We start from the raw sequence: 13,607 nt of genomic DNA on the forward strand, positions 1-13,607 counted from the left end.
AGGAGGCAGTTTGGTCCCCTTAATTCAGTATTCATCTCCTCTCTCCGCTGCTCCATCCTTCAGAGCTGTGGCCCTTTTGGCTCTAGCCTCTAACTCCGTTCCTCAGGGATACAAGTGGACCAGCCCAAGAGTGAGGAAGAGTGAGGAAGCTGAGAGCAGAGAGCATATGGTCCACCTCTGATTATTGTCAGACCCTTAGGCACTTGAATTCAGAAGGGTATTTGGTACAAGGAGCCAGGCACCCCTAGTTTTTTTCCCTGATAGGTATTCTGCCCCAGGAGTTGAAAGCCTGTTGGAAGAGTGAACCCTAACGTAAACCATGGACTCTGGGCGATAATGATATGTCAGTGTAGGCTCATCAGCTGTAGCAAATGCACTGCTCCGGTGGGGATGTTGATGTTGGGGGACACTGTGCGTGTGTGGGGACAGGGGGTAGGTGGGAGCTCTCTGTACTTTACTCTCGGTTTTGCTATGAACCCAAAATCGCTCTAAAAGGTAAAGTCTGTTTTTTTTTTTGAAGCCTGTTGGTTCTGAGGCATCCTGCAGGACCTGAAACAGCCCTGGGAGAGTGGCCAGAGGCATGGAGTTGAGAGGAGGAAACGGCAGTAGTGCTAATCATCTAAAGTCTGAGTGAAGTGTCTTCTACCTGTGCTCTGCTTGCTCTCTGCTCTAAATTCCTCTAATGAATAGACTCTGTCTTCCTTCGTGCTGAGCTGCCCCAGCAGTTTCATCACAGTCTAGCATTGTGGTTTAGAGCAGCACTTCTCAAACTTTCATGTGCTCGTGAATCACTTAGGGATTGTGTTAAAATTCAGATTCTGATTCAGTAGGTCTGGGGTGGACCTGAGCTTCCTTACATCTCCTGCTGATGCTCACGCTGCTGATCCATGGACTGCACGTGGAGAAGCAAAGGTCTGTGGCTTTAGAGTCAAGTCCTCTAGGTTTGAATCTGAGATTTGCTGGTTAGCTGTGACCTCGGCACATGGTTTCACCCCCCTGTGCCTCCGTTTTGTCACCTGTGCCTCTACGTGGAGTTGTTTTGAAAAGGTTCAGCAAGCAAAGGAGGCCTAGGAAATAAGTGGAAATGATGAAAATGGAGATTCCAGCTCCCAGAAGTGACCCCTCCTAGACTCCCAGACCCAAATCAGTTCGCAAGTTATTCAAGCCTGGCTGCGTTTTACCTTGGGCCCAGGGTCCATACAGCTAATAGTAAGTGTAGCAAAAGCGGTTGTAAAGAAAGAGAAGGAAACATTGGATCATAACTGAGCAGCTCCCAAATCCCTGCCCACCCGCTTCTGGAGGACAGCGTTCATCCCTCACCAGCCCATGGGATGACAGGACCTCCTTCCCACTGTGTTATTTCCATGGACATGAACAGTGATACTTTGTCAGTGCTTTTTTGACCAAAGTTTGGTAGTTAAAATGTGGCATACTGTTGGTGGCTTTTAAAGAATTGGAAACAGCCACAAAATTTGGGTTGTGGCTTTGTCAGTACTTGAAGGTATGAGACATCGAGGGGTTTTTTTGGCCTGTTCTTCCTTCCACAGTTTGTAAAGAACAATAATTAGGTTTATCACTGTAATGCAGTAACTGCTTCATACTCCTTTTCCAGATCTTCCTGTCTAGAGTTGGTCTGGTCCTCCTTGGCCTTCGTACCCTCTCATGACTGTGGAATGGCCTGGGTGTTGGATTGTTTTTTTCCCCATGCATCCATAGCATCCTTTACTTCTCCCTGACAGCCCTCAGTACAGTACCGCTTGGTTATGCATTTGTGTAAGTGCTTCTTTAAAGCCCGTCTTCCCCAATCCCCCAGAGGCTGCGCGGTGGCAGAGCTGGGTTTCCCTTGTTCACAGCTGTGTCCGTGGCATGTACAGTCACGCCTGCTTCAGGGAGGTGCTGAATGGACACTGCTGAGTGAATCAGAATGGCCAGGGCTAGTGGGGACAGGTTGGAGCTCCTTTGCCTAAGAGGATGGCGAAAGTGACTCCCTGGCAGGCAGTTCCACAAAATCAGGGATCTTGCTGTCAGTTTGCCTTGTCCTCAAGTCTCAGCTCTGCCGCTCAGTATAACTTTGGGTGAGTTTCTTTTGGAGCCACCGTTTCCTGTCCTGTTAGATGGAGGTGATAGAAGTACCTACCCGACAGAGCTAACGCAAGGGTTCAGTCAAATAACATGTGTAAAAGCACTTGGCACAATGCCGAGCACATTGAAACAGCTCAGCTACGAGTTAGGTATTGTAATTTGGATCATTAATATCAAGAATCTGCTAGGTTGGCAGTTAGAGTGCTGCGTTCAAGTTTCTTGTCTTGTTCTCAGTCCTGTGTTAATTTTCTTTACAAATGGAAACAAAAAGATATCAGTCTTGCTCAGCGATGGAGCCTTCCACACCTGTCCCTCCTCGTCTTGGTGGTTGCCATGCTCTGAGACACACATCAAAGCCATTCTCTGGGTTGGGTGGCCTGGGAGGATTAGTCTTCCTTTGCTGCTCTGCTCTTCTGATTCCCCTCCCAGCTTCCTCCCACCTGGGCTCAGTGTGTGGCCTTTCTGGAGAAGGGCGAGTTCCAGTGACTCCCTGTCTGGGCAGAGGCATGGGTGCCTGCCCTTTTTGCCCTGTTCTCAGCCCTGCTGTGCTGGGTTCGGGGCGGTGGGTCTGGGGGCAGGGATCCTGGGGAGGCAGGGCCAGGCGGCAGGACTCCCCGGGGAGTGGCTGTTAGCATCGTACCTGCTGCCCTGTCAGTGCATCATCCTGCTGCTGTTGGTCACCTCCCTAATGAAGCTGGTCTTTAGCTTCTGGGACAGCTGATTTCCAGGGGATTATTTGTATTACACACTTTAATGCTTTTTAGTAGCAAATTTTTAATTAAATGGAAAGTCCTCTTGGAAGCAGGGGAGCAGCAGCTGCAGCAGGACTCAGCATGAGACACCAACTCCTGCCAGAGACCCACAAGTGAGGAGGGAGGGTGGCAGGGCTTTGGGGGAGCTCGCTTGAGCGTGCCTGGCTCAGTTAGGGTGGAAGGGAGGCAGGGGTTTGGCTATGGCTCCTTCCTTATGTCCCCCACAGGCCTAGAGAAGTATGAGCTTATGTGCCCGAGTATAGGAGAGAATCATTTGAGGAGGAAGGGTTTTAGAAGTACCACCTGCCTTTGATCCCATTGGTAAATTGCAGAAATACTGAGTTCTGGGGGAATTTTGGGGTGAGTAACCAGATCAGATCTAATAAGGTTGGCAATATGAAGTATAAACAATTGTCAGGCCCTGGTTCTAGCCCTGGCAGGCCCGAGTCCTCATTTGTCAAGTGAGGAAAACCACAGGGCTCTAGTGATGGCTGAGTGCCTGTATTTTACATTCGGCTGATCTTGCTTTGGTGGGAAGGGTACGTAGGAAAGTGCCTCAGCCCTGATGAAACGCTCTCACACTGGAAACGGTAGTTGTCATTTGAGCTGGTTGGGGCCGGACATGGAAGAGACACTGTGATTTCTTTGTATCGAAGAACTTCACTGGTTGGTTTGGTGTCAGGCCATTCTTGAAGTGCTCTGCAAGGTGCTCCTGGAACTGCTGAGGGATGGAGTGAAGGTCAAACAGAAGAAGCCCTTTGGAACATAGGCTCCCCATCAAGAGAGTGCAGGTGAGGGAAGGGACAGGAGCAGCTAGGATGGTTGGCCAAAACAAAGTTGTGTTTGCATTAGAATGATGCTCAGGGGTTGGCATTTAACCCGGAGGTGGCTTTGTGGGTACAGGCTTGAAGAGGAGACCTCAGAAGACATTAGGTTGAGCTTTTGCCCAGAGCTCTGGAGGTGGGGAGTGGGAAGGGATTCTGCTCGCCAGCCTCTTCTTGCAGCCTTCACTGCAGCTCCATGCAGTAGCCTCTCGGAGCCGTCTTTGATGCTGTTGTAGGCACATTCGTGAGTGGTTTCTCTCCGGGCTCCATTGCTTTGTTGCCGGGGTGTATGGGCTACTCCACATTTCTTATAGGAAACAGTGATATGGACCAGTCTTTGGTGTCAGAAAGAGCTGGGTTCACATTTGGACCCACTACATCTTTGGCCTTTGGCAAGATACTGTATGTCCCTGAGCGTCCAGTGTCCTCATCTGTGGAATGGGAGTAATACTTATCTCGGGGTGGTCGTCAGGAATAATAAACTCTTTGAAGGCCCGTACTGTGTCCTTCCTAAATCCCGCCATCTACCACAGGGTCTGACACCCAGCAGTCACTCAGTAAATGCTTGTAGCATAAGTAATGTACGCAAAGAGCCTAATACAAGGCCTGGCACGTAGTGAGCACTTAATAAATGGTTATTGTTGTCGTCGCCTGAATCTGTGTGTTGCCTCCCATGCTCACCATCCGTCATCCTCCCTCCACGCGCCTCCCTGCTGGGCTCTGCCTTTCCCACTTCTTCCCCTCCCTCTAATTCTTCTGTTCCCATCTACTCCAGGCTCTCAGGCTCTCCCATCTTGTCATTCTCTGTCCCCCTGCAGTCTGTGTCTCTCGGTGCTGCTCGCTTTGCATTGCACCCTCACGTGTCATATCCCAGGACTGCCTTCTCTGGGACCAGCCCCCTCTGGGAAGAAGGTTCTTGCTTTTCTCCGTCCTATCTTACTTCTTAGCCACAAAGCTTCTGTCTCTCGCCTACACTGTAGGCAGTCTGAGGTGGCGACCAGAGCGCTGGACCTGGGGTCTGGTCGTCTCTGCTTTGTGGCCATGTTGCCTTGGACCGGGGCTGCTGGGCGTCTGCCCATTCTCAGGAGAGAGCCTGTGGGGCTGACAGGACGGGGCAGGGCTGGGGTGGCCAAGTAGGAGAGGAGTAGGATTTCCAGGTTTTCTCTCTGTTAATCTCTGTCCCCATCTCCTCTCTTGCAGTACGCCTCCATGACAGTATTTCTGAAGAAGGGTTTCACTACCTCGTGTTTGACCTGTAAGTGCCGCTTTCTGAGGGTGTGGGGGCCTTTCCCTCCAGCCGGCTCAAGAGGAAGGCTTGGAAAAAAGGCCTAAACTGGGTCTTCAGCCTCTGCCGAGGGTCCCTCTCCTTTGCCCATGGAGAGGGGTTTGATTTTGAACTTCCTCTGGTAATGGGCAGGTTGCCGAGGGTCTCCTTGCTCACTCCATATCTCCCCCGGGCTCTGAACCCCGGGATGGCATTGCTCTTGCATTTCTGTTCAGCAGCACACCTTGTGCAGATGCTTTTTTCTTGTTTCTTGGTGTGTTGTCCTTAGTGGAGAAATAGAACATAGGTCTTTGCATGACCTTAAAAATTCTGGGAAATTGAAGGTACCTTTTATTAGTCATAAACTAGGCTCCCATTGGTCTCTCCTCCACTTTGGTTACAGTTTAATTTCTTAAAAGTGGCTCTTCACCTCCTAGAAACGCCTCTTTGGTATTTTCCGGGTTGGGTCTCTGTGTCCTTGGTCTCATTATTCTTCAACTTCAGTGGTAGGTCTGTCATTCTTGGGCAGCTTTATCTTCGTATTCAGATTGGTCTCAAATAAAGCTATGACTGTTTGAGTAGGTTGATTATTTTCTCTTAGATGCCTGTATATTCATCTTTACCAGAGTATTAGCTAATCTATAGGTTACAGAAACAGAAATGTGCAGGGGGAAGGGAGGGCCCATGTTGTCCCAAGGAGAAGCTCCATGTCATTGAAGGACTGGCGTGCTCTGGGCTCTCAGACAAAATGCATGTAGAGCTGACACTTCTCTAAAGCTGTTGTACAGTGTGACCTGTTACCTGTTGGATGCTGGGGTTGGACACCTGACCTGCCTCCTCTGACCCTCTGTGTTGGTTGCAGTGTTACCGGTGGGGAGCTGTTTGAAGACATTGTGGCCAGAGAATACTACAGTGAAGCTGATGCCAGGTGAGATGAGGGCCCTGGGGGCCAGGCGTCCTGCCTATTTGAATCGTCTTTGGGGGAGATCAGAAGAGCTCTTATCTGGACAAGGATTCTGTAGAGCTGGACTCAGGCTACATTCCGTGGGTATTGTTAGGAGTTAATAATTCAGCACTCCCAGATCAGTTTTTTTGCAAAGCTCTTACATATCTCCTTTACACCGTCACACCAGAAATACCTTTTCTTTGCACCACCGCCTACTCACAAGGGCCCAAGGACCCTCCCTATCCCTGCTTCTTTCTTTTGACAAATCCTGCTGCATAACGAGGCATCCTGGGGATGATCCAGAGATGGAGAAAACATGGTTTGTGTCCCAAAGGAGTGTAAATGTCTGGGTTAATAATGCAACCGGGGAACCTTCCTGGGAGATTTCAGCCTGAATCACCTTGTGTCTTGACCACCATCACCAGCCCCCATCTGGGGCTCCGCAGGCTAGAGGACCATTCCTCGGCCATACCCTTCAGCCCCCAGCCCTCCAGGAAGCCCTGGCAGCTCCTCCGTGTGACACAGCAGAATTCCTCCCACACCGCAGCTCTGGGGCGCTTGTTTGGCCTGCCTTTCCTTCCTCGGCTCCTCCCCCGCCCTGAGTTTTCTCTCGGGTGATGTCCTTACAACCTGATTTTGGTCATCCTGCCTGCAGCTTCTCAGGCATATGTGGCAGCTCTGGCTGCCTCTGGAGGGTGGGGGAGCACAGCTTCCTCACAGATTTCTCAACCCTGAGAGGCCATTGTTTGCTGATCAACCTCAGATGCTTCAGCCTCAGGAAAAATTCTCAAGTGGGAGATGAATTCCAGTGCCAGCAGGGGAGGACCAGGCTCTGGGCGGGAGGAGGCAGTGATAGCTCAGGGAGCCTGGCGGGGAGGAGGGGGGGCCGGGGCGGGTGACTGTACCAGTGGGCTTGGCCTGGCTCTGCTGGGACAGTTCGCACTTTTGCCATTTTTGGCCAGAAGGCTCTCCCTGCTAGCTTGGCTCTGTTCTAATTATATATTTCTGTGGAGACTCGCCTCTTCAGCTCAGTCTTAAAGTCTCTTTGGCCTACTCTTGGGCTGTGTCCTATAGGGAGGCCTGAGCCTCCGCCTCCAGGAGCCCAGCAAGACCCTTTGGCTCTTGTGGAAGCCCCAGCATCAGCTTTTAAAGGAAGGAAAAATAAGTCCAGGTCACCAGCTCAGCAGACACTTGGTAGTACCTGCTCCATTCTCTAGGCCAGGGTTCCTCAGCCTCGGCGCTACTGACATTTGGGCCAGATAATTTTTTGTCGTTAGGGCCCCTCCTGTGCATTGTAGGTTTAGAACCATCTACCTGCTAGATGCCAGTAGCACTGTCCCTCTCAGTTGTGACAACCAGCAATGTCTCCAGGCATTGCCAGATGTCCTCTGGGGGCCATAATCATCCCCCAGTTTTCACCAGTGCTCTAGACTGCCAGTACACCCCACCAGGAGTTTGACTGTAAGTGTGGCAGGATGGTTTGGAAGTTGGATTCACGAATCAGCAGCTGAATGTGACTCTAGGTTAGTTTGTCTTTTCCTATGAAAAATCATGATCAGAAATGCTCCTCAGGTGCCTGTTTGGAACCCTCTTTAGTACCTTGTTTCTTGATGGTGCCTGTGTACTTGTTTTATCTCCCCTACTAGATGATAAACCTCAGGGCAGGCACTGGGTCATCTTTACAGCTGATGTGGTACCAAGCACAGTGCCTGTAGGTGCTCGATAAACGTTTAAATGAAAGAATGAGTGTACCCACCCCCGAAACAACTTAAGCTAATAAGTTGGACTATCCTTCCTGAGTTGCTACCACAAGCCTCTTCTCCAAGAACAGGGTTACCATAGCGGGGAAGAGAAACAAGGAAGGAGTTGGATGGTCTCTCTTTCTCAGGAGTCTGAGATGTCCCCCAGTTTCTTGGAAACCAGTTGAATATGTTGGGCCTTTACAGTCTAAGGAGGCATGGTGGACCCTGTTCTAGTCTGCCCTCTGCCATTATCTAGCAGGAGAGCCTGGAAAAACCACTTAATCTGCTTGGGCCTCAGTTTCCTCTTCTATAAAGTAGGTTGAACAGATGATGTCCGAAGTCCAAGGTTCTAGCTCCTCGTTGAGTGATTCTCTGTGAATCCCTGACCCAGAGATAAGTGCTTTTGTCCACAGCGTGTGGTCATGGATGGTTTAACCCTGAACTGACCTTTCTTCTGCTTTTGCAGCCACTGTATACATCAGATTCTGGAGAGTGTTAACCATATCCACCAGCATGACATTGTCCACCGGGACCTGAAGGTACTACCCAGGTTCCCCCTTTGCCTCTTGCTTGTGAAGCATTGGCGCCACCTGGTGCCAGATGGTAGTACTGCGAGGCCCAAACTAGGCTCCGTCTGGGCTGCGGGTGGGTGCCTCACGAGGTTCTCTGTCTTCCTTATACAGCCTGAGAACCTCCTGCTGGCGAGTAAATGCAAGGGTGCCGCAGTCAAGCTGGCTGATTTTGGCCTAGCCATCGAAGTACAGGGAGAGCAACAGGCTTGGTTTGGTAAGAGTGACCCTGTCTTCCTGGAATGCAGCCCCCGCCCTTCCTCCTCTTCCTGATCTGCCTTCCTCTTTCATAACTAGAAGCCAGACCCTTAATGGCCCTGGGCTCCTCAGGGACTGGAGGAGGGGAGGGTGCAGAACTCCCCCTGGCCCTCCATGACTCAGTACAGTGAGACTTGCTGCTGTTAGCACTGTGTTCTTGCTGCCTCTGGGGAGGATGGGAATTCCTGGTAGACACATGGACTTACCCTCTGATTTAGATTCCGGGCACTACAAGAAGCCCAGCCCGTCATCTCTTGCTGCCCGTGTGCTGAGAGCTTATGTAGCAAATGCAACAGGAGTAAGAAGGGACTTGGGGGAAATTGCTAATGTGGGTTTAATGAAAGAGAAAGTGGGTTCAGTGTGCCTCCGCTGTCTCTTCCGCTACAGGTTTTGCTGGCACCCCAGGTTACTTGTCCCCTGAGGTCTTGAGGAAAGATCCGTATGGAAAACCTGTGGATATCTGGGCCTGCGGTAAGCCCATTCCACACACTCAGCTTTTTGGTGTTAAGGGCCCTCGACTTCCAGCGATGGCAAGAAAGAGGCATTGCTCTTCCTTGTGGGTCCCACAGGCGTCTGGTATATGTGAGCTCACGGTGTTTGCTCTAGTGTCCCCGGGATGGCTGTTTCCATCACACCCTTCTCCCCAAGTATTTCCTAGATGACGTTGCATCCTTCTTGAAGAGGGATTTGCCCATGCCTTAGCAGGTGGGTTGTGCCTAAAGAAATCCCGGACGCGGCTTGGTGACGTGGGGAGTGAAGCATAGTGGCACAGCATTATTGGCTGCCATTCACTTCTCCTTCTGGTATGGCCTTGACTTTCTGGGTGGCTCTGAGCCCTGTGTGGCTTTTCTTGGTTCCTCAGCAAAGCAGGTGACTGACCCCAGTGACCTGTGTCCTGTCTCGTAGGGGTCATCCTGTATATCCTCCTGGTGGGCTACCCTCCCTTCTGGGATGAGGATCAGCACAAGCTGTACCAGCAGATCAAGGCCGGAGCCTATGATGTAAGGACCTGTTTGTTCCTGCCCCTCAGGCTCTGACCAGGGGAAGGGGCGTGTTGAGTGTGTCACAGGGTACAGGGAGTGTCAGGGATTTTGAAGACCCAGGGATGCGCATGGCATATAGGCCTCAGTTCTTGACACCACCTGTCCCAGGGAGCAGCTTTTTTGCACAGCCATTTTTGGTAGCTGTAAAGTCACGGAGTCCACTGAAGCCCTTTGGTCTGTTATTTGCAAAGAATGGTGTGGCTGTGTGGTGTGCTGCATGACATAGGGATGAGAAGTCTGGTGGCTCTCCCACTGCAGTGGGGCCTTCGGCACAGCGCTGAACACCTGATTCCTCCTAGTAGAGAGATGGAGTTGAACCAGAAGATGTCAAAGTCTCCCGGTCTGATATTCTGGCATTCTAACCATGATTGTTCTGTTTTCCTTTCCCGGTCTTTAAGTTGACCCTGCTCCTGGGATACCCCAGGGCTTTCCCACACCCTGCTGGGCAGCTTTAGGTAACACAGAGTACCCCAATTATAGGGGGTATGAGGCTCACAAATTTCATATCCCTCCTTCTCTTGTTCCCGCTCCTTAGTTCCCATCACCAGAGTGGGACACGGTGACTCCTGAAGCCAAGAACTTGATCAACCAGATGCTGACCATAAACCCTGCAAAGCGTATCACAGCTGACCAGGCTCTCAAGCATCCATGGGTCTGTGTAAGTGTCTTCCACCGAGATCAAGGAGATCAGGGATGTCAGCTTTCAATGTGCCCATAGCACTGTCTTTACCCTCCTTCTTATGAATAGAGAATAATCATTTTGGGCCCTGAGCTAAGACCCAGCAGAGGGGAGGGGGCACTGGATGGGGCCCAGGGGCAGCAAATGTCATCAGGAGGAGTTGGGGAGGCGATTGGGACTAACTGGCCTCTGTCTCTCCCCCACTCACTTGTCAGGTGTGGTTTAGCTTTGATCTTGAATGAGGGCTTAGGTTGACCCTTGCAGACTCTAGTTGATGAGAGAAAGCAGCTGGCAGAACTCAAAGTGAATTGCCATGCCTAGAGTGCCTATTCGGATCTCAGCTCTCAGCTCTTAGACGACTCTAATGGAAATGTGACCAAGACCCAGCAAATGAACAGAAGGGGCCTCTGAGCCATGAAAAAGAGCCTCCTGAAGTTCAGTCATAAATCTCGCCCTAGGAGAAGCCCCCGGGGCTATCATTGTGGGTCCGCATATTCTGTTTTCGTGTACAATTCTATCAGGCTGAAACATCTTTTTTCAAACAAGAGGGTCTGCCTCTTGTTAGGCCTCCTGACAGCTACGATGCATTTATGTATTTGTTCTTTCCCGTGTTTACTGAATGCCTCTTTGATGCTGGTCCCTGTGTGGGTGCTGTAGATACAGAGATGAATAAGGCATGGTGCCTTCCCTCACACATCTCAAAGATTATCTGGGGAGACAGGCACTCAAGCAGGCAACCACTCTGCAATGTGACAAGTACGTAAAAGAAGCTAATGAGTATGTAGGAGCTCCTGCCGTCTCTGGTGGGCAGTGGGATTGCTAAAGGCATGGAGGAGGTGGGCTCTGTCCTGGTTCTTGGCAGATGACTGGGAGTTCCCCAGGATGATAACCTGCAGACAGAGGTTAGCAAGGGCCAAGGTGAGAGGCCATGGGGAAATTGTGGCGAGTTTAAGGAATATTGAGTAGTTTGGTTGTAGATGAACGTAGGACTACAGGAATACAAGAGACTGAAGCCAAAAAGATTCCAGGACATACAGGTTTCTGCCTAAGGAGTTTGGATTTTACTCTGAAAGCACAGGGAACCATTTAAGGGTTTTAAAGAGGGAATGAAGTATGCAGTTAATTAAGAAAGATCAGTTTGGAAGCTGTGTAGAAAATGGAATTGAAGAGGAAAGAGGCAGGGGCAGAGAGCTCAGGAAGCTGTCGTGACTGTCTAAGCAAGTCCAGATGAGGTCTCGGCTAAGGGTAATAATAGGAGAGTGGGCGGTATGGCAAGGAGTGGACACATCTGAGAGATGTTTGGGACATAGAATGAAAAGGATTTAGTGACCAGCTGGATTTGGGAGGTGAAGGAGAGAGTGGGATCTATGAGGACTGCCAGGTTTTGAATTGGTAACTGAGTGGAGGGTTGTACCATTCACTGACCCAGAGGATGAACCTGTTTGTGAGAAAAGATGATGATTTTAGTTTCCTACATGTTAAGTGTGGTGTTTGAGGACCTCTGGCTGGAGATATCCAGTGGGTAGTTAGAAATATGGAAAAGAAGTTAAAAATTGGAAATATAGGTTGTAGTCATTTTGGTGGTGTTGGGGCTATAGAAATAGATGGGATTGTTTCTATGCTGATTGAATTCCTTTTTCTGTTTTTTTGGAGGGTTATTTTTTGGCTGTGTTGGGTCTTCGTTGCTTCGCGCGGGCTTTCTCTAGTTGCGGCGAACGGGGGCTACTCTTTGTTGCAGTGCGCGGGCTTCTCATTGCAGTGGCCTCTCTTGTTGTGGAGCACGGGCTCTAGGCGCGCGGGCTCAGTAGTTGTAGCACGCGGGCTCTAGAGCGCAGGCTCAGTAGTTGTGGCGCACGGGCTTAGTTGCTCAGCGGCATGTGGGATCTTCCCGGACCAGGGCTTGAACCAGTATCCCCTGCATTGGCAGGTGGATTCTTAACCACTGCGCCACCAGGAAAGCCCCTGATTGAATTCTTACTGTGGGCTGTTGTAAGAGAAGAGATGGCCACCAGCATTTAGCGCCAGGGAGAGTTGGAGGAGCCGGCAAAGGAGACTGAGAATGAGAATTTCCATGGGAGAAGGAGGATCAGGAGATCCTAAGAAACAGGAGGTCTCAGGAAGGGAGGTTCTGTAATTAGATGCTTCGGAGAGTCCATGATAAAGACAGAAGAGAGCCTGTTGGCTCTGACCAATTAGAAGCATTGTTTCATTATTTCACTGATAGAGGCAGTGGAGGGAGAGAGACTGAAGCCTGTTTACAGTGAGGTGAGGAGGGAATGAGGGTGAAGAGAGAAAGACGTGGTACTAGTTAGAGAAGATGGATGAGTCGGGAGTTTTTAAAATCTTGCGCTTGACTGTATTGTGTAGACTACAGAGAAGAATATAATCCAGAATATGAGGGGTTAAAAATATTGGCTAACTGAGGAACCAGTGTTTGGATAGCACAATGAGAGAGGGACTCCTGAGCCCAGGTCAAGGGGTCAGCACATGAGGGATGATGCTTCTGAGACCTGGGATTAGGTTGCAGGGGTGTGAAAATCAGCTTGTGGTTAGAAGGCTGAAGTTGAAGTTCTTGCTTGATGATCTCTCATTTCACTTTGTGGAGAAGTTTACACTTTGGAGGAGGAGGTGAAATATGAGATCCGGGGAAGGTAGATAAGGTTGGGAGAGTTGCTTCGGGAACTAGGAAAGGGAGCGGCCAGAGGGGAAGGAAGGCAGGATGGCCCTGTGGGGGTGTGGGCACCAGGCTGCATGTTGTAGGATTTATTTTTTTAGCAGGCTGGCCAAGGTAACAACAGCAGAGTGAGGGGATGAGCCACTTAAAATGGGTACTCAAGAACTGCGGAAACATTATGTTCTGGGGTCGTGTTTGTGGACCCCACCCTCCATCCTCCTATATATCTCAGCAGACCCTGAGAACATCTCTGTATTAGGATATGTAATCATTGATGCTTGTATTGCTGACCCTGTGTCATCAGGGAAATGTAAATCATGTTCAGGGGACTCTGTTTAAGGAGGAAGTTAGCAGTGATACATTGAAGAAAAATTCCTATCCAAAACGGTGAAAAGAATTAATGCTTCAAGGTAAAGATCCTCAGCTTCTCAGATCACAGCTTCGTTTACGACCTTGTTGGCGAGTGGGATGGTTGTTGAGAGGAACTCTTAGAAGGAATGAATGTTCTCTCTGGAGAGCAGGAACCCTTTCTGTTCTCTCACTGCCCAGAATCTGGAGCCCAGTAGGTGCTCACTAAATAGTTGCTGAAGGAATAACTGCATGAGGATCACAACACACAAAATACTCTCCCGTTCCATAGCCTCCATCTCCCAAGGAAGATTAGAATGCTCTCTTGGGCACCTTCATCCAGCATCAATTACCGGTGGTGTTTTCATGAAAACAGATTATTGTCCTTACATAACCTTGATTTTTGGGTAGTGCTTTTATTGTAAA

The 13,607-nt window shown here is 50.1% G+C and overlaps 1 protein-coding gene across 18 annotated transcripts in view; it reads left to right on the forward strand.

The window, feature by feature from the left end:
* Positions 1-13,607, forward strand: part of CAMK2G (calcium/calmodulin dependent protein kinase II gamma) — a 54,377-nt gene that overhangs the window by 15,226 nt on the left and 25,544 nt on the right. For 16 of the 18 annotated variants that reach the window (XM_060286627.1, XM_030862661.3, XM_030862636.2 and 13 more), the window contains exons 4-10: positions 4,859-4,913; positions 5,785-5,850; positions 8,077-8,149; positions 8,294-8,396; positions 8,825-8,908; positions 9,344-9,438; positions 10,016-10,138. In XM_060286627.1, coding sequence (XP_060142610.1) covers positions 4,859-4,913; positions 5,785-5,850; positions 8,077-8,149; positions 8,294-8,396; positions 8,825-8,908; positions 9,344-9,438; positions 10,016-10,138 — 599 coding nt within the window. The remainder of the gene's footprint in view (positions 1-4,858; positions 4,914-5,784; positions 5,851-8,076; positions 8,150-8,293; positions 8,397-8,824; positions 8,909-9,343; positions 9,439-10,015; positions 10,139-13,607) is intronic. The other 2 variants (XM_060286635.1, XM_060286636.1) reach the window with 1 other exon arrangement.

Source organism: Globicephala melas, chromosome 16 (assembly GCF_963455315.2).
Source record: "Globicephala melas chromosome 16, mGloMel1.2, whole genome shotgun sequence".
Lineage (NCBI taxonomy): Eukaryota > Metazoa > Chordata > Mammalia > Artiodactyla > Delphinidae > Globicephala > Globicephala melas.